This window comes from Macaca nemestrina, chromosome 3, assembly GCF_043159975.1.
Source record: "Macaca nemestrina isolate mMacNem1 chromosome 3, mMacNem.hap1, whole genome shotgun sequence".
NCBI lineage: Eukaryota > Metazoa > Chordata > Mammalia > Primates > Cercopithecidae > Macaca > Macaca nemestrina.
Genome location: NC_092127.1, coordinates 158,807,606 through 158,833,500, shown reverse-complemented (window position 1 = coordinate 158,833,500; position 25,895 = coordinate 158,807,606). Strand labels below are relative to the sequence as shown.

General features: G+C 45.4%; 2 protein-coding genes across 5 annotated transcripts in view; one reads left to right on the top strand and one right to left on the bottom strand.

Moving 5' to 3' along the window:
• The window catches only part of LOC105487744 (putative uncharacterized protein FLJ13197), a 68,021-nt gene extending 49,687 nt beyond the window's left edge, over window positions 1–18,334 (bottom strand). For 2 of the 4 annotated variants that reach the window (XR_011621369.1, XM_071093740.1), the window contains exon 1: window positions 17,584–18,334. Coding sequence is in view for 1 of the 4 variants with exons in the window: in XM_071093740.1 (XP_070949841.1) it covers window positions 17,584–17,950 (367 nt within the window). In the remaining 3 variants the exon portion in view is untranslated. Of the gene's footprint in view, window positions 1–6,392; window positions 6,487–17,583 lie in introns of all 4 variants that reach the window. The other 2 variants (XR_011621370.1, XR_011621371.1) reach the window with 2 other exon arrangements.
• Window positions 17,737–25,895, top strand: part of LOC105466413 (KLF transcription factor 3) — a 37,286-nt gene continuing 29,127 nt past the window's right edge. The window contains exon 1 of the mRNA XM_071093736.1: window positions 17,737–17,875. The gene's annotated coding sequence lies outside the window, so the exon portion shown is untranslated. The remainder of the gene's footprint in view (window positions 17,876–25,895) is intronic.

Genomic DNA, 25,895 nt, shown 5'->3' with positions numbered 1-25,895 from the left:
GAGATAGGATCTTTATAGAAGTAATTAAGTTCAAATGAGGTCATCAGAGTAGGCCCTAATGTAATATGACCGGTGTTCTTTTAAGAGAAAATGTGGATGCAGACAGAGGGAAGATGATGTGAAGACAAAGGGAGAAGAGGGCCATCTACAAGTCGACAAGAGGAAGTCTGGAACAGATCCTTCCTGCACAGCTCCCCTGAAGAAACCAGCCCTGCCAACACTACCTTGATCACGGACTTCCAACCTCCAGTACTGTCAGAAAATAAACACCTGTAGTTTAAGCCACCCAGCTATGGCCGCCCTAGCAAACTAAGATACCACTAGAATAAAAGCTCCGTGAGAGTAAGTGTTTTTCTTTTTGCTCTATACTGTACCCTAAGTGCCTAGAACAGAGCCTGGCCCATAGTAGGCACCTAATAAATCATTGTTGACCTATTCCACAAATGTCCAATCCTGAGCCTGGCACAGATATTTAGCAAATATTTGAAGACTGGATAAATGATTCTATTTCCAAATACCAAATTAGAACACAGTCTGAAAAAAATACGTATTACCTGATTTATATATATATATGCTTTGTTAAACTTTAAATATTGTCACACTTAAATCACCTTAATTGGAAAGGGCAAAATGTCATGAAATCCATGCTGGTCTTGGAAAATCCAATTTTGGTAGAGTACGTCCTTAATTGTTTAACATCCAAACTCCTTGGCCTAAATTTAAGCACTGCATAACTCTCTCTCTTGCCAATCCAACCTCATTTCCCCAAGTCCCCCACAGGATCCATCTGCTGAAACCACACTGGTCTCTGCATCACTTCCAGAAATACCATCCTGGCAGGCCCAGCTCAAACCCCTTGTCTCACACGAAGCCTTCTTCACCCTCTGAAGCCAAAGTAATAAAGTAATACCACTTTCTTTAGGGACTCTTTTTTTTTTTTTTAATGTATCACTTACTTCCTCATACCATTAGTCATCTTTGTGAGTTTATCTGGTTTCCACTCTAGATTAAAAACTCTTTGATGACAGGAACTTTTAAAAACACTTAATTCTACCCGATCTAGGTTGGAATCCAGCAGATATTATAAAGAGATGTTAATTAAATCACTGGAAAACACACAGTCAGCATTTACACCCAACCCCAGCCTTGAAAGCAAAGAGAGTCAGAGAAGGCACTGGCAAATCCAAGTCTCTGAACATTAGCAACTTGAGCACAAGTTCTACTCTAAGTGGGAAATAGAGAAGAACTGCAATAACATAGTTCAAAGTGATGCTGTCATTTCCAAAAGTTATTGCTTTACCATTAACACTAGATAATAAATATCCATCATGCCCTACTTCTGAATCATACCTATTTGATTAATGCTGGGCATTTCTTTCCCAAGGCTTCATACTATTCCTCTTGCCGCTTGCTCTTTTTCTTGTTTTTGAGACTGGGTCTTACTCTCTTGCCCAGGCTGGAATGCAGTGGCACAATCATGGTTCACTGCAGCCTCAACCTCTCAGGCTCAAGGGATCCTCCCACTTCAGCCATCTGAGTAGCTGGGACTACAGGCACGCACCACCACACCCGGCTAACTTTTCTATTTTTTGTAGAGACAGGGTTTCACTATGTTGTGCTGGTCTTGCACACCTGGGCTCAAGTGATTCTCCCGCCTCAGCTTCCCAAACAGGCATGAGCCACCTTGCCTGGCCCCCCTCTTGCTGTTTTTTTGATTGAATAGGCATTTGCCTCAGATAACCAGATCAGCAGCAGGACCGAGAAATACATTTCAGCTCTGTTTTGTGGGCTTTGGCAAACAGTTCATGTGTGTTTGTGCAATCACAGGTAGAAGAAATACCATAAAGAATTAATTACTTTTTAAAAAAAATCTGATTCTTCTGATTCACTTGATATGAAACATGAGCCAATGTCAAACAAATTATTTTCTCTTGGCCAGGCACGGTGGCTCACGGATGCAATCCCAGCACTTTGGGAGGCCAAGGCAGTTCAGGAGTTCAGAGACCAGCCTGGGCACCATGGTGAAAATACAAAAAATTAGCTAGTCATGGTGGCGTGTGCCTGTAGTCCCAGCTAGCTGGAAGGCTGAGGCAGGAGGATCACTTGAGCCTGGGGGGTTAAGGCTGCAGTGAGCTGAGACTGTGCCATTGCACTCCAGCCTAGGTGACAGAGGGAGACCCTGTCTCAAAAAAAAAATTATTTTCTCTAATTTAATGGGAAAAAGGAGTGTAATATTCCTCAAGTGGCTTTCTAGCCACTTGATCCCATCTTCACATGACCTTTGAAAATCTTGTTGCTATGTTTCTTTTCATATAATTGCATCCAAGCAATATGATAAATAAAGGTAGTTAGGGTGAGGCAGCAGAGTGTTCCTAACCTCACACATAAGCAGGAATTTCAGTCCTTGACTATTTCAGTAAGCATTCCTCATTTAACCCCCAGTCTAATATTTTTATGTGATATAACAGTGATACCAGAGCAGGGCAGGGAAGTGTAGGGAAGGGAAGGGTGTGGTCCCTAGCTAGAGCTCCACCCCTGAGCCTGTGCCCACAGACCTACATGAGGACAGGCATTTCTGTTTTCCTGCCTAAATGTTGCATTTCCCAAGACCACTCTGGCCTGCCATGCCCCCATCCCGTGCCTATAAAAACCCTGAGACCCTAGCAGGCAGAGACACAAGTGGCTGGACGTTAAGAGGAACACACCAGCGGAAGAACACAAGCAGCTGCATGTCGAGAGGAACGCACTGGCATAAGAGTACACTGATAGGCACTGGCAGGCCATCAACCGGGGGAACGACACAGTTTGGCCAGAGTGGTCAGAGGAGGGCCCAGGCTGCTGAGTGGCTGGACTCCAAGGAAAAATCACCTTCTCACTCTATCCCCCTTCTGGCTCCCCCATCTGCTGAGAGCTACTTTAACTCAATAAAACCTTGCACTCAGGCCAGGCGTGGTGTCTCACACCTGTAATCTCAGCACTTTGGGAGGCCAAGGCAGGCAGATCACTTGAGATCAGGAGTTCGAGACCAGCCTGGCCAACCTGGTAAAACTCATCTCTACCAAAAATAGAAAAATTAGCTGGGCGTGGTGGCACATGCCTGTAGTCCCAACTATTTGGGAGGCTGAGGCAGGAGAATCACTTAAACCCAGGAGGCAGAGGTTGCAGTAAGCCAAGATGGTGCCACTGCACTCCAGCCTGGGCAACAGAGCAAGACTCTGTCTCAAAACAAAAAACCTTGCACTCATTCTCCAAGCCCATGTGTGATCCAATTCTTCTAGTACACCAAGGCAAGAAACAACAAGATGCAGAAAGCCCTCTGTCCTTGCAATAAAGCAGGGGCTCTAATTGAGCTGACTGACACAAGCCACCTACGGACGGCTAAACTAAAAAAGCACATGGTAACACATGCCCACTGGGGCTTCAGGAGCGGTAAACATTCACCCCTAGATGCTGCCATGGGGTTGGAGCCCACACTCCCCACGACCTGCCCGTCTGCCTGCTCCCCCGAAGGTTTTTTTTGTTGTTTTTTGTTTTTTCTTGATACAGTCTTGCTTTGTTGCTAAGGCTGGAGCGCAGTGGTGTGATCTCAGCTCACTGCAACCTCCACCTCCCAGGTTCACACAGTTCTCCTGCCTCAGCTTCCTGAGTAGCTGGGATACAGGCGTGTGCCACCACGCCCAACTAATTTTGGTGTTTATAGTACAAACAGGGTTTCACCATCTTGGCCAGGCTGGTCTCGAGCTCCTGACCTCAAGTGATCTGCCCACCTCGGCCTCCCAAAGTGCTGGGATTACAGGCGTGAGCCACCGTGCCCAGGCACCCCTAGGGGTTTTGAGCAGCAGGGCACCGAAGAAGTGAGCCCAAGCCACACCCCATCGCATGCCCTGAGAAGGGGATAAGAGAATTTTTCTCATTTCAATAGGACATCCATTTTTATGTGATATAACAGGACATTTTACATGAAACTCTTAATTATAATATTTTAAATACAGTATTTAATTATTAAATATTATAATTAAATTTAATTATATTTAATATTTTCTTTGAGAAATGGCTTTAAATTATACTATTTTGAGTAAAGTTTATAGTTTCAAGAATATAAATAATAAATAAATAAATAAATTTTAAAAAAAAATAAAATAAAAATAAAGACAAAAAAAAAAAAAAGAATATAACAGAGGTACTAAAGCAAGTGATAAGCCATAAGGTATAAGATATAAAAATACAAATCCACACTAAATAAATAATACTATAAGCATCCTATTTATGGAGAAATACATTCAAATTTTAAAAGTCATTTATATGGCCAGGCATGGTGGCTCAAGCCTATAATCCCAGCACTTTGGGAGGCCAAGGTGGGTGGATCACGAGGTCAGGAGTTCGAGATCAGCCTGGCCAACATGGTGAAACCCCGTCTCTACTAAAAATACAAAAATTAGCCAGATGCAATAGCAGGCACCTGTAATCCCAGCTACTCAGGAGGCTGAGGCAGGAGAATCGCTTGAACCCGAGCAGCAGAGGTTATAGTGAGCCAAGATAGCACCACTGCACTCTGGCCTGGGTGACAGATTGAGACTCTGTCTCAAAAAAAAAAAAAAAAAAATAAGAAAAGTTATTTATATGGCCAAGGAAATTGGTTGTTAGAATAATATAGAACTGTCTGTTAAGTATAAAAATTGTAACAGAAACTATAAAAAAGACAAAGCCCTTGCTCTAAGTAGCTTATAAACAACTATAAGAGTTCAAGCAAACTAGAAATGTATTTGGGTTTTTGTTTTTGTTTTTGAGACAAAGTCTTGCTCTGTCACCTACGCTGGAGTGCAGTGGCATGATCTCAGCTCACTGCAACAGCGATTCTCCTGCCTCAGCCTCCTGAGTAGCTGGGAATACAGGCATGCATCACTGTACCCGGCTAATTTTTGTATTTTTACTAGAGACAGGGTTTCACCATGTTGGCCAGAGTAGTCTCGAACTGCTGACCTTAAGTGATCCGCCCCCCCACTGCCTCCCAAAGTGCTGGGATCACAGGTGTGTGCCACTGCACCCAGCTAATTTTTGTATTTGTAGTAGAGACAGGATTTTGCCATGTTGGCCAGGCTGGTCTCCAACTCCTGGCCTCCAGTGATCCACCTGCCTCAGCCTCCCGAAGTGCTGGGATTACAGGCGTGAGCCACTGCACCCAGCTGCTAACTAGAAATGTAAACTGTACAGGGTGGTAGTGGTGGTAATAATTCTAGAGTATAAAAACAATTTAAAAATTTTTTTTGGAGAATTTGTTTTTCAGATTTGAAAAGAAAAGGTGAATGATACACATATCTGTTTAAAACAATGACACAGGAAAGGTTTTCTTTAAAATAGGCTAAAAATTTTTGCCTTCCTTTCCTAATTTCTAAAGATGATGGAGCAGAAAGACTGTTATCTGGGCCAGGCGTGGTGGCTTAGCCTGTAATCCCAGCACTTTGGGAGGCTGAGGTGGGCAGATCACTTGAGGTCACGAGTCCAAGACCAGCCTGGCTAACATGGTAAAATTCCCATCTCTACTAAAAATACAAAAATCAGCTGGGCATGGTGGCGTAAGCTTATAATCCCAGCTACTTGGGAGGCTTAGGCAGGAGAATAGCTTGAACTCGGGAGGCAGAAGTTGCAGTGAGCCTGGATCACACCACTGTACTCCAGCCTGGGCGACAGAGCAAGACTCCATATGAAAGAAAGAGAGAAAAAGAGAGGGGGGGAGAGACAGAAATTCAGGCTGTTTTCTGGAACGGAAATAATAACGTACTCAACAGTGTTGGCAGGGCACAGTGTCTCACGCCTGTAATCCCAACATTTTAAGAGGCCGAGGCAGGTGGATTACGGGGTGAGGGGTTCGAGACCAGATTGGCTAACATGGTGAAACCCCGTCTCTACTAAAAATACAAAAATTAGCCAGGTGTGGTGGTGGACATCTATAATCCCAGTTACTCGGGAGGCTGAGGCAGGAGAATTGCTTGAACCTGGGAGGTGGAGGTTGCAATGAGCCAAAATCTCAGACACAGCAATTGTGTGTCTGAATTATACAATGCATCTTTGTCAGTCATCTGTACCAAATGGTCTAGATTAAATTAACTGGGTTTTTTTTTTTTTGGATGGGGCCGGGGGGCAGGGGCGTTGTTTGTTTGTTTGCTTGTTTGGATCTAAGGGTACTTCTGCAGGTGCAGAAGAAAGCTAAGGGAAATACATTAATAAATGTGACTAATTCTGTCATTATCCAAACTACACTACTCATTTGATAACTACCACCTAATGAAAATTGAAAAGTCCTGAGGACTAGAATTTAGACAGGTACTTTCAAATGCATCACAACTGGGAATATCTTGAGATACACAGTTCGAGAAAGTAAGCTGATAACCTACCAAGAGTATCTCTCCTGGGACGTGGTAATAAACGCTCCTCAAGACTTCTCCTGTTTCCTCCTGAATCTTGGGAACTCCTTTAAGATGCCCTCATCTTCATAGTACCAAATGAAAGAAAATTAATTGCATTTGAAACAGTTTGCCACATAAGAAAATAAACAAACATGCAAAAGGAGACACATTGTGTGAATCTCAGGGGAAATCTTATTTTTCAGATATTGATGAAATAGCTAAAGAAACAAGATACTGATATGAGTTTAGAATGCCATCATCAATTTCTGCTTCTTTTGAATCCATTTCCCTTATCTTTAGTGCAGAAAAAGAAACTGATTAGATACATTACTGTGTAACAAAAGTTGTACTCAAATTTTGAAAGCATTTCCCTCCTTTTTTTAAAAACTAAATGTTTCTCTTTTTTAGAGAGTGAATTTTCTCTATTGTGAAAATACCATGACTACTAGGCAGAATTATATATTTAGTTGTGCTAAAGCACTGATGACTTCTTTTATGATGATATTTTTTAAAATGGTAAATATTTCTCATAAACCTGCAAAACTTAAGTGCTAGACTCTATAACGTTTCATAGTTAATAGACCTATTTGCAACACCAATGAGAAAAATTTAAATGTAAGTCCAGACACTTCATATAAAATTATTGACTGGCTGGGCTGTGCGTGGTGGCTCACGCCTGTAATCCCAGCACTTTGGTAGGCCGAGGCAGGCAGATCACAAGGTCAGTAGATCAAGACCATCCTGGCTAACATGGTGAAACCCCATCTCTATTAAAAATACAAAAAATTAGTCAGGCGTGATGGCACACGCCTATAGTCCCAGCTACTAGGGAGGCTGAAGCAGGAGGATCTGTTGAACCCGGGAGGTGGAGGTTGCAATGAGACGACATCTCACCACTACACTCCAGCCTGGGTGACACAGCGAGACTCTGCCTCAAAAAACAAACAAACAAACAAAAAATTATTGACTGGCTAAAATATTCTGGAAAATCTAATAAACTAAACATCATATCGATGTGAGCGTGAACACACTATATATTGTAGGTTTCTTGTTCCTCTCATAAGCAAGTAACTTTAAATAGGCAAAGCGCACCAAAAAGAAAAGTCTTTTACATCATTCAAAGTTGTCCATACTTTCTTTTATCCTCTTCCATTCTTTTAGAATTTTCTGGAAATACAGTATCTTCAAGACAACAGGAGGAAGGGAAAACAGACTACAATATACATCTAGACATATTTTAAAGATATTCATGATAGAAGAAAGCACAAATTAATGAATAAAAAATTGGATAGATGACATGCCTTGTTTGATGTGAGAACACTTAATAAAAGGTTAAAATTAATGAGCTAAGGGAAGAAAACATGGCTAAAAGGGCTAGTAGCTCTGTAAGGGTGGGGACAGGGCGGGGAACAGAGTCAGGGAGACAAACAGGATGCTGGGAGGTGAGAAATAAGGGTGGGGAGTAGTGGGCAATCTCAAGAGGAACTAACAAGGCCGTTGCTTATAGTTACCCAGAAAACCTTATGAACAATAACAGACAAGCAGATGCAGCTCAGAAAGAAACAGCGGAGCAGCTAGAAGCCCCTCCTGCTGGGACAACGCACCAGACACGTTAATGGTGTTTGGGGGCTGCAGGTCATCTCTCACATGCTCACATCCACAACTGCTGACATCTCTGTTTCCCGTCAAATCAACAGATCCTGGCAAAAGACCCCCAGAGAGGATGAATGGACCTTGATCGAAGTATTAATATATTCCTATCTGTTCAGAAATAGGAACTTCAGCTCTACTCATTCTAGTTTGCCAGCTTTTCTATTTTTTGTTTTGTTTTTTTGTTGTTTTGTTTTGGTTTTGGTGTTTGTTTTTAGCTTTTCCTCTTTGGAAAGGTTTGTCAAGCAAATTCTGTACGTGTTATTTTGAAAAATTTCCAGTTCCAAGAACCAGCACAGGTCCAACTAACCAAGCAGCCTTTAAAAAGCCACAGAGTCGGCCAGGTGCAGTGGCTCATGCCTGTAATCCCAGCACTTTGGGAGGCCAAGGCGAGTGGATCACGAGGTCAGGAGTTTGAGACCAGTCTGGCTAACAGTGAAACCCTGTCTCTATCAAAAATACAAAAACTCGCCAGGTGTAGTGGGACATGCCCGTAATCCCAGCTATTCCGGAGGCTGAGGCAGAAGAATCACTTGAAGCCCGGAGGCGGAGGTTGCAGTGAGCCGAGATCGTGCCACTGTACTCCAGCCTGGGCGACAGAGCTAGACTCCGTCTCAAAAAAAAAAAAAAAAAAGAAAGCCAAACACTCAATAAAAGATGTTCACCTTCTCTCACTGCCCTCTATTTCTACAGCCTCCCTTTTCACCACCTCCTGCTGCCCTAGACTCAGCCCCCTTCAAAATCCCAAGCAAAGGACTGCACCTCTGGCTCTGAGGTGCTTCCAAAGGGCCAACTTGCAAAACTGTGCTTCAGATCCGACACTTAATTATACACAACTTGCCCACTGCCCATTTCTTTCTTAGCTTTTTTTTTTTTTTTTTTTTTAGACAGAGTCACTCTGTCACCCAGGCTGCAGTGCAGTGGCAAAATCTCGGCTCACTGCAAAGTCGCCTCCCAGGTTCAAGCAATTCTCCTCCCTCAGCCTCCGGAGTAGCTGGGATTACAGACACGCACCACCACACCAGGCTGATTTTTGTATTTTTAGTAGAGACAGGGTTTCACCATGTTAGCTAGGCTGGTCTCGAACTCCTGATCTCAAGCGATCCACCACCTCGGCCTCCCAAAATGCTGGGATTACAGGCGTGAGCCACCATGCCCGGCATTTTAGCTATTTTTAAAAACACACTTGTTTCTTATTACAACAGGAATACACACTCATTAAAGAAAAAAACACAGAATATTGAAAGGCAAAGAAAAAATATTCCCCCTACTCCTATCACTTGGATATGACCATTATTTTCATTTTCATGTTTTTGTGTATTAGCAAATTTTTTTAATTGCCAGGGTGATGAAGAACTCTCCACTGTTCATGTGGGAGAACCATGTGTTTAGTTTTTTCTAGGACAGATCAGCAAAACTTCCAAAGCATTTGTGAATGCAGAATGGCTTGCCGCGTTGGGAGACCAAGGAATAAAAGGCTGAAGTCCTCTTCCCAGCCAAGCACCAGGGGAGCCTGTGCAACTGAGCTTTTACACGGAGGGAAATGCTTCAAACTTCAGGGTTTTGGAAGTGTGGGCATGCAATGCACTTGGAATGAGCAGAAAAGAAAAGGTGGCAAGACCACTTCCCTAGAGCACAGTGTACACACACTGCCTCTTTGCTGGCTAAGTCACTAAGGAAGAAAAATGCTCACACGTGCACATGTACATGTGCATGTGTGTACAGGGTGGGAGAGAGAGAGATGATATATGTATATATACATGAATAGATGTATGCACCCTTTGCTTGCTGCCTTCTGCTCTGCACTGTTGGAGCTTTATATTAACATTAAACTTCATGTCATTTTTATATGCTATCTAATGCCGCTCACCTGCTTAAAAACCTGTGGTTGCCCGATGTCAAATTCCAATTTTCTCCACAACATGGTCTTGGCTGACCTCTCCTGCCTTATCTCATTCCACTCCTAAGTGACCCAGTTTCCTGTTGGACCCTTTGCCTCCATGCTCTTTCCAGACCCTAAAATGTGATTCCTAGCCCCTTCTGCAGCCATGAAGTTCTAACACAGATATCACCTCCTCCATGAAGATTTTGAGGATTTCCTGACCAGATGTGATTTCTTTTGCAAGACTGTAAGCTTCTTGAAGACAAAAACCAAACCACACATTACTACTCATATTTTGGAAAAATACATTTACCTTTTTATCCATTTAGCTCTCGTATCATTGTCCTTTTCTAAATTTTATTCATTATATTCTTGGCCAGGCACAGTGGCTCACACCTGTAATTCCAGCACTTTGGGAGGCCAAGACAGGAGCATCACTTGAGGTCAGGAGTTCAAGACCAGCCTGGCCAACATGGTGAAACTCCGTCTCTTCTGAAAATACAGAAATTAGCTGAGGGTGGTGCACCCCTGTAATCCCAGCTACTTGGCAGGCTGAGGCAGGAGAATTGCTGGAACCCAGGAGGCAGAGGTTGTTACAGTGAGTCAAGATTGCGCCACTGCACTCCAGCCTGGGTAACAGAATGAGACTCTGTCTCGAAAATAAAATAAAATAAAATAAATTTTATTCATTATATTATTATTTCTGCATTGTATAATAATTAAGCAGAATAATACATATATTCTCTTTAATTCCTTGAATGCAGGGATTATGTCATACATATTTCTTGCATTATCAGCCCCACCCAAGACCTATGGTAAATGTTCAAGCAATACTAACTGAAGTAGATTAAATTCAAGATTTAAATGCCAATAATTATTCCGTAACATAGAGGAGAGGGCGAGAAACATAAAGAGTTCACCTTACTCCAAAATAGTTGAAAAACAGCCTCATTCCAAAACAAGGGAGGTCGTTTTTCTTATTTTGAAGGTCTCCCATTCTTTACTTACTCTGACTACCAGCACAGGAAAAATCTAGGTAGTCTCCAACTCAGCAAGAAGTTGCAGTCTCTTTGTACATGTAGGACATTGATTTGGAAATTATAAATCATTTCCCTTTGAAGTCATAGTATAAATAATGTTTTAAGGTCTCTGACAGGTCTCCAAAAGTTGACTGAAACTCTCAATAAAGCAGAAATAATATATTTTCAATTAAAAGTAGGAAATAAAACTACTGACATATTTTACTTGCAAAATAATCAATAAACAATGAAACACACTTGATTTTCTTTTTTTTTTTTTTTGGAGATGGAGTCTCGCTCTGTTGTCCAGGCTAGAGTGCAGTGATGCCATCTCGGCTCACTGCAACCTCCACCTTCCAGGTTCAAGCAATTTTTCTGCCTCAGCCTCCAGAGTAGCTGGGATTACAGGTGCATGCCACTGCGCCCGGCTAATGCTTGTATTTTCAGTAGAGACACAGTTTCACCATGTTGACCAGGCTGGTCTCAAACTCCTGACCTCAGATGATCTGTCTGCCTCAGCCTCTCAAAGTGCTGGGATTACACGCATGAGCCACCACACCCAGCCAAGTGATTATTTTTGAATAATCATGATTCAAGGAAAGCAGATTTAACTATAGAAAAAGGAGGATATCTTCTAACCATTCTCTCCTGGTGGCTATCATCCACGTTTCTCAGAGGCTTTTTTTTTTGGAATTAAGACACGACTTGAGGGCCTAAGTCTTACTCTGGCCATAGCTCTGAGTAATTTCAGGATCCACATGGAACCATGTTTAACACCCCAGTCCCTCTTTTCCCTCATCTCTTCATCCTCAGGGATCTTCTCCACTCCCTTCTAGTTCTCCCACTTCCACAGGCACTCCCTGGATCACACCATCCCCTAGGACTGCTTCACCTCTAAATACTAAACTTACAGGTAGTCCCTATTCTCTGACAACTCACCTCCTAACCTTCCAGGTCACTCACTCCATTATTCCCAAGACATCTATTTGGAATCTTCAATCTATTTGGAATGTCCAGTTCACCAATCCCTTGGCTATTTCTCTACAGCCTTATTCTGTTTTACCTCTCTGACTTAGATCCCAAGAACCAACATTTCAACTATGCCACTGTCATGGCACTGTCCTGCCAAACATAATCCAAGACAACTGTCCACCTGTACTAGAAATGCTAAGAGCTTCTGGGGGTGGGGGTGGATCATACATCCAGTCTGATCTTCACTAGAACTCATGGTCACCTAACTCAACCTCAATATTTCTTGGCAATTCTAAATTGGATGGATGGATAGATAACATAGGTGGAAACTTGTAGAGATGATGCAGAGAATCTACAGACCTTTTGTAATGTTTTAGAGATGGATAATCCTTAGCCTAGCATTTCTAATTTTACTTCAAATCATATAGCATTGTTTTCATTTAAGGTAAATGTATCTGTGCTACCCGTAAATTCACAAGCACATGACACTTTTCTGCCTTGGTAGCTCTGTCTGTCCTCAAATGAGGAGGAGAAATTCCCTGGGAAGGAATAGAAAAGCTCTAAAGTAGATTGGAGAAGAAATAAGGAATCTCAAGAAAATGTATCTGTGTAGCAGGAAGAGACTGCCTGAGATGGAATATATTGTGATGTAAGTCACAAAAGAGAAAGTGGAGGTTTGCAGTGGCTTGTGTCCACTAGCCCCTGAATCCATTTCAACATGGTGTTATTGTCCTGGGGTAGCTTAGCTGTCATACATTAATCAACAAATACTTATGGAACACCTTCTGTTTGTCAGATACTGTTTTAGAAGCTTGAGAAAAAGTGAATAAAACAATGTCCCTGCTCTCACAGAGCTCACATCCTAATAGAAAAAAAAGGTAGCAAATAAACAAAAAAAGAAAGGGGTATTTTTAGTTAGTGATATACAGAAATAAAAGAAAAGAAAATAGGACAATGACTAAACAATGAATGGGCATATTAGTCCTTTTCGTGTTGCTGTAAAGGAAACACCTGAGGCTGGGTAACTTATAAAGAAAAAACATTTATTTGGCTCACAGTTCTGCTGGTTGGAAGACTGGGCATCCAGTGAAGGCCTCACACTCCTTCCATGCATGACAGAAGGTGAAGGGGAGCCAGTGTGTGCAGAGATCACAGGGCAAGAAGAGAGCCAGGAAGGAAGTGCCAGGCTCTTTTTTTTTTTTTTTTGAGACAGAGTTTTGCCCTTGTTGCCCAGGCGGAAATGCAATGGCACGGTCTCAGCTCACTGCAACCTCCACCTCCCAGGTTCAAGCGATTCTTCTGCCTCAGCCTCCCGAGTAGCTGGGATTACAGGCGCCCGTCGCCATGCCTGGCTAGTATCTGTTTTTGTATTTGTAGTAGAGACGGGGTTTCACCACGTTGGCCAGGCTGGTCTTGAACTCCTGACCTCAGGTGATCTGCCCACCTTGGCCTCCCAAAGTGCTGGGATTACAGGTGTGAGCCATCATGCTTGGCCCAGGTTCTTTGTAAGAATCAGCTTTCTTGAAAACTAACATAGGAAGTGCTCATTTATTCCCCATCCTCAGGGACAGTGTTCATCTATCCATGGAGGATCCACTCCCATGACCGGAACACCTCCCATCAGGCCCCACCTCCAACGCTGAGGATCAAATTTCGACATGGGATTTGGAAAGGACAAACATCCGAACCACAGCAAAGAGGAAGGGGGGTATGTTTTAAATTGTGTGGTCAAGGAAGTCATTCCTGAGGAGGTAACATTTGAGCTGAAAACTGAATGGTTGAAAAAAAAGAACCATCCACATGGAAATCGAAACGTTGGCTTTCTCTCACGAATACAAGATGGCTACCACAGCTTCAAGCATCACATCCTCACCTAACAACTTCCAAAGCAGGTCTGGGGATTTCCTTGTATCAGGAAGAAACAGATTTCCCACAAACCCCTAGCACACTTCCCTTCATGTCCCACTTGCTAGAACTAGGTTGCACACCTACCCTCCAACCAGTCACTGGCAAAAGAGACTGGGATTGGCTGGGAACAACCAGGGTTCCTCTGCTGGGACCTGGCATGGGTATCCTCCACTGAAGATAGGCTTCCCACACCTAAACCAGACTGGCCTGCCATCAGCAAGGAAAAAGGGCAAAGCAGCTACCACAAAGATCACACTTGAGATTGTCATGCAGGATTTACTGAACACCTGACCGTGTTCCAGGCACCGTGCTAGCGTTAGGAATTTTAAAAAGACCCAGGCATCACTTTTACTCTCTCACTCCGTTGCTTAAAAGCCCTCAGTGGGAGTAACTCCCTCTTCCCTCCTCTTCACCATTTCGAAGCCCCTGGACTGATGGAGGTATAGTTCATGGCCACTTGCCTCCCTGTAGCCTCTGCTCACCTCTTCAGCTCAGAACGACTCCTCCTTCCTCTCAACTCATAAACCACATTTTTCCTTTGACAATTCATTGAACATCTGGGCCCTGGGAATACATTTTTGCTGAAAAGACAAGGTCCCTGCCCTCATGGAGTTTCCAGTCTAGTGTCACAGAGAGATCATTAAATAGCCAATTACAAGAATGAAAAGTGTTACAAGAGTGGAAATACGAGGATCCACTCCGATGACCCAAACACCTCCCGTCACGCCCCACTAGATTTTACCAGAGCACCTCAAGTTGTCCAAAGGTGTGGTGAGAGAATACATATTTGGAGAAAATGTCATTTAAGCCAACACTGAAACGATGGATAGAATTTAGGGAAATGGGAGTAGAGGTCAGGTTGGGGGAGAAGACAAGGCTTTTCTACCTAGAAAAATGAGCATGTGCAAAGGGCCAGAGGTGGGAAGACCGAGTTGGAAGAAAGGAACGGAAAGAAGTTCAGCATTGCTGGAAAACAGTAGGAAGGGAGAAGAGGGAGAAGTGTCTGTAATGACAGGCAGAGGCCAGGCCAGCAGGGGTGGAAAGCTTAGGACTTCATCCTATGGGAAGCCATTGAAAGGACTGACATGATTAGGCTTGCATTTTGGAAAGGGCACTCACTCCCGTGCTCCAACGCCTTTTTCACGCTTCAGCCATACTACAAACAGGATGATCAACAAGACACAGTGGCAACAGGCTGGGCCAGCATAGTGGCCAGAGAGTGGGTAGTGACCAAGAAGGTCCAGGACTCAGTGAATCATGGGCTATGCCCTGCTAGCGAGAAGAAGGGCTTAGGGGCTTCTGTTTTTTGTTTTTGTTTTTGTTTTTTTTTTTTTTGACAGTCTCACTCTGTTTAGTGACACGATCTCAGCTCACTACAACCTCCATCTCCTGAATTCAAGCAATTACCCTGCCTCAGCCTTCCTACACAGCTAGGATTACAGTCGTGCGCCGCCATGCCTGGCTAATTTTTGTAATTTCTGTAGAGACGATGTTTCGCCAACTTGGCCAGGCTGGCCTCAAGTGGTCCACCCACCTCGGCCTGGCATGGCAAAGTGCTGGAATTACAGGAGTGAGGGACTGCGCCCCACCCTGTTGGGCACTTTGAAGAATGATGGTGTCCTTCACTGAGCTACCCAGCACTAGATAGATTCATTTCTGACAAGTTGCATTTGAGCAGCTTCCCACAGGGCACCGAACACACTGTGTTCACTAATTAAGTTTTTAAAATGGCGTTTCTTCTCCTTTGCCGCCTGTCCCTTTCATATCAAAACCACTCCCTTCTTATCTTGGGCCACACTTTTCTCTAACAGGCCTATTTCGCTCTTCCCCTTTGCGTCCACAGCCACATGAACAATGTAAAAAACATGGTTTATGTGCTTCGAGTTTTCGTCACTGTGTCCCTGGAGAAAAATCCATACTTTTTTGAGCACCTACTACGAGCCAGTTCCACCAGGCATTCCTAACACAGTGTTCCGCTAATGCAAACTTTAAGGCAGCCAATCAGACATTTAATGATGTCAGTGATCAATAAACGGCAATTAGTAATTGACACGAATCCAACTTTTTTTTTTTCTGGAATGTCTTTTATTCATTATGAAGAAAAAAAAAAAACTCACACCCTTTACATTTTAAAGATGAAGCTTACGGGACAGCACGACGTCCCAAGAGCCGGTGTCAGTTCTGGGTATCCTCCACGTGGCCTTTCCCGGACTTGCGTTACTTACAATATGCGATTTCACTACTTGAGGTTACTGGGTACTAATTTTACAACACTGTGTAGCTACGTGAAGCGGCTCGGAATATACTTTATCACTCTGTTTTAAGCAGTACGATGTCTGGATGAAGCATCAAAGCGAGATGGGTCAACTTAAAGGGCCTTTAAAACATCTTGAAGCAATAACAAGCCATACACTGAAGCAGGGGCGGTTTTAAACATTACACAGGACCTTAAACAATCGAACCAATTTGTCCTTTGTTCTTTTTATTACATTCATTATTACATTAATACTGTTTAAAAAGAAACCCAAAAGGCATTAAACTTCGGTACCAATCTACACAAAGTCCTCGAAGGGGCCTGGCTTGCACCGAACGCGCGTTTGTGCCACCCCGTTCGCTCGCAGAGCCCTGAAGCCCACTGAGCTTAGGGCGCTCGGTCCCTAGAAGCAACCTGAAATGAGGGGGTCGCCAGGCCAGGCCCTCGTTCTGCAGGGGAGGATCCGACCAAAGTTTGCCAAGTTTCCAGGCAAGCCCGTCTGCGCAAATGCCGCTTTTTAGCTACAGCTGCAGGCCTGGCCCGTGGGAGGTTTGCCCTGGGGGTCTCCGGGCCTTCAAAGAAAAGTCCCAAGAGGCGGGGGGCGCCGCCTGGGCCGCCAGCCAGGGGGACCCGTCGCCCCGGGGCACAAAGAAAGAGCGCGCCCACAGGGTGTCCCCTGACCCCGGCGACTCGGGGCCAGGGAGGCTCGGCGCTCCCCAGCGGCCGCTCTTCCCCTTCCGAACCCGCCGGGCCCACCCGCTCCTGCACCGCGGCCGCCTCGGCTCGGCTTTTCTCCTGCAGTGAGCTGAGTGCGCTCAGCCGAGGAGGGGCCGCGCCGCGCCGGCCGCGGGGCCCAGCCCTTCCCGCCGCGCCCGGGGCCGCCCTTCCCGCTGGAGCCGGCTGATCGATGGCCCTGGCCACCCGCGCCCCCCGCCTCGGCTCGCCCGCGAGCCCGGCTGTGTGTTTTGGAAGCAGCGCAGCGGGCCGCAGCCGTGTGACGCCCGGAGCGGGCAGCGCCGCCCTTCCTTCCCCCCGGGCTCGGGCGGCGGCGCGGCGCGGCGCGGCGGCGGGGCCGGGCGGGCGGGGCGCGGGCTCCGGAGCGGAGGGCGCGGGGAGGGGACGCGGGCGGGGACACGGGCGGGGGCACGGGGCCGGGCGGGGGGCGGAGGCCGCGCCGCGCACGCCCAGCCCCACGGCCGCGCCGCGCCTCGCGGGACAGGTTGGGCCGGCGGGGCGGCGCCCGGCTCCGGGGAATAATGAGTGTCTGTCAGGCCGTCCCCGGGTGACTGGGCGGGGCGGGGCGGAGGCGGCGCGGGAGGCGGGGGTGGCGGGGGAAGGGCGCAGGGCGGGGTGCGTGTTTGCGCGAGTGACTCGGCCGACCCCTCCGGCGGCTGCCTCCACCCAAGTGGGTGGGGACCCGCCCAGCCCGGGCGGCCGCGGCGGCTCCCTCTCCCCTCCCTGACCCTCCCACCCCGGGTCCCAGCCTCTACTTACCCCGCCAGCCCCGGGAGGCTCGCAGAGCGAGCGGCGCCGGCGTCATGTGACTGCCCGGAGTTGGTGCCAGGAGCCAGAGGGGAGCCAGGAGCGGAGCCGCGCGGAGCCAGGGCCCCAGCCGGAGCGCAGCGAGAGCGCCCGCCGCACGCGCGCCCGTCCCAGTCCCCTGCGGCCGCCGCCGCCAGCCCCGCGCGGACTGGAGCCCTGACATTGCTGCGCTCGGGGGGCTCCAGGCAGCCCGGATCGGGGCCTTTATTTCTCGTCGGCGGCGCCCCGCACCGCGCCTCGCAAAGTAAGTCCCGTCTCCCTCACCTCTGCTCCGCACCCCGGCCCCTGCCGCCCCGCTCCTCGGCCAGTCTGGTTTCATTTTTTCCCCTGGAGGGGGCCGCGGGGAATGGGTCCGAGGTGCAGCGCTGGTGTGTGTGGGGGGGCGCCTGCGGGCTTGGGAAAGTGCGGCGGCTCCACTTAGCCGGGGTGGGGGTGGAGAGCGAGCAAGGAGGAGGGGGTCACGGGTTCGCGGTGGAAAGTGAGGGGTTGAAGCGAGGCACCGTGCGGACCCCGGGTGGTGGGGAGCGGGACCGCAGCGCCCGCCGCCGTCCCAGGCAGGGCGCGGGCGGGGGCTCACCTGTGTGGTCCCCGGCCTCCTCCCGCCCGCTCACGATTCCCTCCAAAGCCCCAGAAATATCCGTGCTCTCCGCGTGTGGCAACGTTGTTTGGAGAAAGGTAGCGCCGAGGCCGCGCGCTCCTGCTCCTCCCCCTCACGGTGCCCCCCCCCCACCACCACATCGCCGGCTCCCGCGTCCTTCCCCTCCCCGCCCTCCGCCCGCGCCCCCCGCCGCCCCCCTCCCAGGACACGCCGCCCCCCTCCCAGGACACGCCGCGCGGCCGCTTGCCCGGCAGAGCAAACTTGGAGCAGCCTCCGGGCCCTCTGGAAAGAAACTTGGGGCAATTGGGATTGGAGGCAGCATCCCATTCTTGGTTCTGGAGCCCAGGAGCTGCCAGGGCGTCTGGATCCTCCGGGGCAGGAGAAATGAGCTGGCCGGGTTTGGAGTGTCTTCCTGGGGGCATGGAGAGAACCTGCCGCAGTGCCTGGAGCAAGGATTGCAGCGTGGCTGAAGGCGGAGGACGCCTCAGGCAACTGCCTGCAGCCGAGCCTGATGGGGATCCAGGGACAGATCCCTGGATCAGGACCCATGGGACCTACCTAACATTTCGAAGTGGCTTTCTTAGAGATGGCAGATAAGACTTGGAATTGTCATACTCATTTTTGGGGGCAGATAGCTACTGACAAGGAGGAGTACTTTTCTGGTTTAAATGTTATAGCAATATACAGCAATACTAGAAGAATGTGAATGAGACTTATTTTTAATAAGTCGAGTTAAACGGAAAGTGGAAATTGCTCACCTTCTTGTATTTCACTAAAATAAACATTTTACACTTAACCACTGAATTTCTTACTCAGAATTTATGTTTCCATTAATATCACCCAAGACATTTTAAATATATTGATTATATTCTCACAAGAGTCTGGTATATGGGGAAAAGTATGAAGAGATATTCTGACAAGTACCTGAAACATGCCAGCAAAATCAATTGGGGAATAAGCCAGTTGTTCATTATAGGTTTTTCCACACAGCAGTTTTGTGCTATCCTTTTCTGTATGAATTTGAGGAGCATTTTTATAAGAGAAATTCATCTGGATGATTTGTCTCACCCTAGGGAAGAAGACTTGCTTTTAGGGGAAAAAACAATCTGCTAGCATTACTATCTCAATTTTTTGGAGTTAGTGTTTAAGGGAAGTGTCCATGAGTGATTTCTTCTGGTTTGAAAAGAGGTATGTTAGTTGACCTTAGGCTGTTAATAGAAACCTGAAATTAGATGTTTGATTAAATTAAACTCCCTAGAGAAACTGATTTCTTCATTTCTGCAGTCAGTGGGCTTTGCTGCAGAACTATTTATTAGAAGAAAAAAACCTAATATGCTATCGGTAAGTTCAATGATGATACATTGTAAAGAACATTTAGCTTGCATGAAAGAGAATGCAAGTATAAAAATCTCAACATGGGAATAACAAAGAAAAGTAGCTGCTTAGACCACAAAACCTTGTCAGGTACAAAACAACAGAGTTTTGCAGAAAGCTATTGTTTTATTCACTGCAAAGTTTCTAAATTAAAACCCAATCTTCTTGTTGCTATGGGCCCTGTGATGCTTTTTTTTTTTTTTTCCTTTTTTTCTTTTTCTTTTTTTTTTTTTTTTTTTTTCTCCTTACCTGTACTTACGTCTGCACACACCACATTCTTAAATCTTTTTTAATGTAAGCTTGAGTTAAACAGTCCTGGCTAACAAAGTAAAGAGAAATAATGGGAAAGAAACTGTGAATGGATTTTACCATCTTAAAAATAACCCAAAGGGAAAGTAGACATTTTAGAATTTCTTCTAGAAATTAGTACTCTGGTGTACAGATTTTATAGTAATTTTTAGACTAAATGTCAGGAACAGAATCACATTCTTAAAAGGTGAATTTCTATAAATGTGTGTATATGTTGAACAGATGAGCAGTTCTGTGCAAAAAATGTGTATAACTGCATTTGAAAAAGACAGTGAAAATTTTGGGTTATTCTAGACATCCCATAGTCTGTCTTGGAATTTAGTTCTGTGACTAAAGGAGGCTTACAATTGCTCCAGTTTTGGTTCTGTGGGGTACCCCAGTTGTAATCTGAATTCCTAACAGCAGTGCTCTTTTTTCCTCTTGATGCACTGAGGCTGAACCATAATCATTACCCTAACTCGGAATTTGATCAGAGCTAGGGAGTAGCCATTGGAATGGGGCAGAAAGGGACAAAAGAAATCAGGAAGGAGGCTAGTGTTCGTTAGGAAGGTCTCTGCTGCTTGAATATGATAAAATCACATTTCACTTATGATGTTTACTGTATGTGGCAGCTCTTATTTGTAAATAGGGCAGGTCCCCTGTATAAAGCTGGTGTTATTATTCACACCCATAGAACAAACACCTCCACCCCCCTGTTGTTGTCTTAAAAAACTCCAGCTGCTCATGAATATAGGGTCAGGGAGGGCCGGCTAAATGTTTCTCTGTGCTTTCTCTCCAGCACAGCCAGCAGAGCTGTTTCCTGTTCTTTGTTTCAAGGCTGGGGTTTGCGTCATACATTCCAAGTGGCATATGTGTGCTCTTTCCTGTTTCAGGCTGTTTTCTGGTAGATCAGTAGCCCAGACCAGGCTGAGGTCCCTGCCCCTAAACTCTGTATCCCCACCCATGGAGTTATCATGTCTCTACACACTTGATATTGCTTAAGACGCCTGTGTTATGTCATAATGAGAAGTCAGTTAACCTTTTTACGTACACCCTTTGCTCCACTGCATTTGTCTGGGTGCATAAATGCTTTTACCTTTTTACATTTTGTATTGCCAGATTGTGATTTGGGGAAATTTGGGTCCATCTTGGCAAAGAAAGCTAAAGGAGTTTTGTTTTTATTTGTAATTCTTGTGTTGAGGTGGTTAGGGTGTTAAGTTTTAAGATAGGCATTTTGCCCTGAAGCTGTCAATTTCAGATCAGGATTAACACCTGACAGTTTAGAAGACCTGGCATTATCTGAAAGATGTGGCCCACCCTTGTTCACGTTTTAACCCAGGCTGCTCCAGGTGGCTTCCGTGGATGGAGGAGAATTTAAGCAGTGTTGGCAGCCTGGCCTTAGTTGAAAGTCTTGCTTATGTTTGGAAGGAAAAATCTTTAGAAAAATCACTGAAGCAAAGCATAAGACATTGAGAAAATCCCAGGATTATTTCTTTTTAAGGACAAAGATTTAAATATCAGGATAATATTTTAAGGACAAAGATTTCACTGTATAATATTCTACATATCATTTCCAACCCGTTTTTAAGAATTAAAACGCTCAAAGAAAAGGAGAACTGGCAATAGCAAATTCGTTTGATGATGGATCGTATGGAAAATTTTAATCTATTTTGAAAACAGAAGAAGAATACTCTTATTTTTGTTTTACAATAACATTTTTCATTATTTTTTAAATACTCTGTCAGTTGTGGGTCAATGAATTTCTGGGATAACTATTTAAGACCTACCTTAATATTAGTTTTCTGTTGGTTCTTGAGAAACTAAGATTTAAGGAAATATTTGGTTGAAAAAAGTTTTGAAAAGTGCTTTTGTAAACTTGGGGATTTTTTTTTTTTTTTTTTAAATGGAAAGGAATCATCTACAGCATCTCCGTGGAATTAATTTCAAGAGTTGCTGAAGCAGCAAATCAGGCCCTCTGCTCCCCCAAATGGATGATAATGGTGCTTTAGTTTTAAATGTCACATTTCACCACATTCTTTATGTATAAATGGAAAGTATAAAATAGGATATTAAGAGAGTTGTTAGTATCAAATAGTTGGCTACTGATACTTCTATGAAAAAAGCTGGGAGTTTTGGAAGTCCCAATAAGTTCTTTCTCCTTTGGGAAAAGCAACTGGAAATACTAAGCTGACCTGTAGAACAAGAGGCTTTTAAGCTTAAAATTCATAAGTAACTCAAATTGAAGCAAGTTTTTGTTTGTTTGTTTTGGTTCCAAAGTTGTTAACAATCTAACTAGGTTTGGTAAAGAGTATTTGGCTTTCCCCAAATTCTTTCCTCTCCCTTTTGCAGGGAGATGAAGTGGTTAATAGAGATAATTAGGGTCTAATATATTCTATCAGAAAAAAATTCTGCAAGCTTCTAAATGCTAAGCTGAATAGTTGGGGAAAATTATACTATCTTATAGTTGCTATAATTACCAAAAAAATGGGAATAAGAGTTTTATTTGTTAACCATATCAATCATGATTCCTAATTTAGTTTCATTGTGTCTGCATCCCCCCTTGAGATACTTGCCTTCTTAATATTTTCAAATCAACATTTTTTGCTATAAAACGACAGATTTCTTAGGCAGTATTTCTTGTTCTCTGCTTTCACACCCAGTTGTGTTTAAGAAAAATAAATATACGCAACTTCATTCTTTAAGTTACTGGGAATTACATTATTCTGGAACTTGGATTCTTTCTGAAATGCTTCATTTATCATTGGTTCTAGCTTTTTAAAAAAACGAATCTCTAGAATCTTAAAACAGTTGATATCTGGTTTGCTAGTATGTGATACTCTAGTCAGAATTCCTCTTGGGAGTGAGTTGGAAGAGGGTTATGATGGTCGCTAGCATTCTCATTGTCAAGACCACGCTGTTCCTTTCTTAGACCATGTTTCTCATCTTAAGCAGTCATGCCCAAGCTGGAGACAGGAAACCAGACAGCAGTCTGCCCTGATAAGGGACAGCATTGTCTGAAGGCGGGGATAGTCCTGCTTTTCCCCCCAACTCAGCTCTCCTTCCTTGAAATTTAGTAGTCGTAGAAGAGGCACAATGCTGTTGACAGTTTCTGAACCAGAACTGGGATTCATTTCTTCCAAAGCAAAAAAACAGTGTCCTCAGCCCGGCGCAGTGGCTCATGCCTATAATCTCAGCACTTTGGGAGGCCGAGGCAGGTGGATCACCTGAGGTCAGGAGTTTGAGACCAGCCTGGCCAACATAGCGAAACCCCATCTTTACTAAAAGTACAAAAATTAGCCGGGTGTGGTGGCGGCCGCCTGTAATCCCAGCTACTCGGGAGGCTGGCTGAGGCAGGAGAATCACTTGAACCCAGGAGGCGGAGGTTGCAGTGAGCCGAGATTGTGCCTCTGCACTACAGCCTGAGCAACAAAAGCGAGACTCTCTCAAAAAAAAAAAAAAAAAGAAAAGGTGTCCTCTTAACTGGCCCTGTCCTAATTCTGTAATGTGACCATATTCAATGGAACAGTAAGAGAAAAAAAAAATCTGTGCATTTTGTATCCGTTGGTCAGAGGGGTTGTAGTAAAGTTCTTTCTTTAGCAAAACAGATTCCTGGAGGTTTTGAAAGTCACTCTATTGTGTCAGCAGGCTGAATTCATTATCATTTCTCCATCTAATTATTTAGAAGGGCTGGAGACAGAAGAGAGCGAGTTAAGTGGCCCTCTAGCCCATGCATTTCATGTAACCCCTGGGTCTGGCTCTTACTTACCCTGTTTCCTGTAAGGGGGCGCTCCCTGAGGCAGGCCCTTTGCAGGAGGACCCAGAATTGCCCTGCTTAGTCTGGGACATCCTCAAGATGGTTGCCAGTCTCTGGAAGGCTTGTGGATCCTGCCAGGGATGGCCCAGAGCTAGTCTCAACCCAAATCAGTGGAGTTTGGCCAAATCTGGACATAAGAGATCAAATGGATATTGAGGTCAGTGGATTCTACTCTGGAGAGCGCCCTGCGAATCAAGTGTGGGCTTTTTTCTCCTTTGGCCTATATGCTGTTCTTTCTGCTACCACTGTTGTTTAAGTGTAATCACTGAAATCTACTCCTTTATCTGTTCCTGTACTTTGCACCCCTGGTACCTTCCAAAGCTTCACACTCCAAAGCCTCTTTCATTTGTAAGATCAAGTTCCTGTTCCACTGAGTTTCCAAACCAGGGAGTTTTTCTCTCCCAGGCTCCCAAAGTTTTCACGTTGACTTTGCATTTTAGAAGATGACGTTTCAGGCTGGCTTCACCAGCCGCTGGACAGAGTTTCCATGTAGGACACCTGGTGTACCATCATTCCAGGGCCGTTGCCCTTAGTTTATCCTAGCATGTGAGAAGTGTAGTTTGACATCCATTCATTTATTCATCTCACAAGTATTTATTGAGTACCTACTTATTAGAGCTAATCTCAAATTATGTGCAATCATTACTCTGAGTTATGCCATAGGATGGAGTAGATCTGCAGTGATCTAACCTGAAAAGGCATTTTGAAATCTTAATTGCCTGCTGGAACCTCCCCCTGGCACTGCTTCCCATGGGCCAGTGTGGCTGTGCACACCCACACCCTCCCTACTGGGGAGTGACCCCAGCATTAGGCGATTTTACCTAAAAGCCGGTCCCACAGCACAGGCTCTGAAGCAGAACAGAAAGTGCCCGGGTCTGCAGGCAGACACACTTCTGTTCCTGGCTGCAGCTCCAACCAGCTCTGTGAAATTGGGCGAGTCATTTCACCTCTGTTCCTCCATTTCCTCATTTCTAAAATGGGATGAGGACCTGACCCTTCTACCTTTGTAGAGTTATTATGAGGATTTCCGTATTTACTTGGGTCAAGCTGCCAATTTTTCTCAGCAGTTATATCGACAATGCAGGTGCACTGGCTAGGAAGAATAATCGCCTAATTTGGGGCCTTCAGAATGTGTCTTTTGATCTTGCATCCAAGTGTGCATACTGAGACAGGGTGGGCAGCAGGAGCCAGTTGGAAGGGGTGGAAACTCACTAATGTGAAAAGACTGTCCCCACATTCTTTCTTCTCTGGGGACCAACCTGTTCACAGAAATCACTATCCCGTACTTACTGTTAGTGGTGTAATGTTGTCCTCTGCCTGGGGAGGTGGAAGAGTGGTGTGCCAAGGCCACCAGTCTTAAGTCAGACTACCTTGGGTTCAAGTCCTGGCTCTACAAGTTGGCAGCTGTGTGATGTTAGGCAGGTTACTTGACCTCTCTGTTTCAGTGTTCTTTTCAGTAAAATGGGAAGATAGTAACCACCTCATTGACATTAAACAGCACCTGGTGATTACCAAGCATGAAGGTGGTGGTGATTGGCAGGAAACCTGTGACATCATTTAGCCCCTTGCCTTCCTTGATCCCTTTTCAAAAACCTATGTTTGCACACACTCCTTCCCCCTGCAGTTCCCTCCCACCTGCCTCCTCTCCTCCCTTTCTCGCTTTCTTTTTTCTATTTTACAATATTTTAAAATACAGTAGAGACCTCGACACTAGACTTGTTTAGAAGACCTCACTGAGTGGATAATGAATTCTTTGAAGATGGTACTGGTAAGGTCTCTGGAGTACACATGATGGGCCAGGCTAAGGTTAGGGGCAATAACTTTTTCTTAGGAAGTTTGGTTTACTAGGTCTCCCTTAGAGTTCGGCCCTTCACCCCTGTTACTTGTTTAAGGGAGGTTTCAAGTGCATTCAGAGGGAAAGGGAGATGATTGTGGAACTCCTACTATGAGCTAAGTGCTCTTATGTTAGCTCCTTAGGCTTGACATAAAAACTTCATTCAGGGAACAAGCCCAGTCTCCTGTGGGGAGTGGGGAGTGGGGAGGGAGCCCTCTCAGGAAGGCTGAGGCCGGCCTGTCTGTCCTTCCCAGTACTGCTGGCAGCGTTGTGGGACGCACCACTGGGAAAGCTAAAAGGCCTAGCCTATCTAGGTAAGAAGAGGCGGCCTTGGATCCCCCAGGGAGCAATCAGCT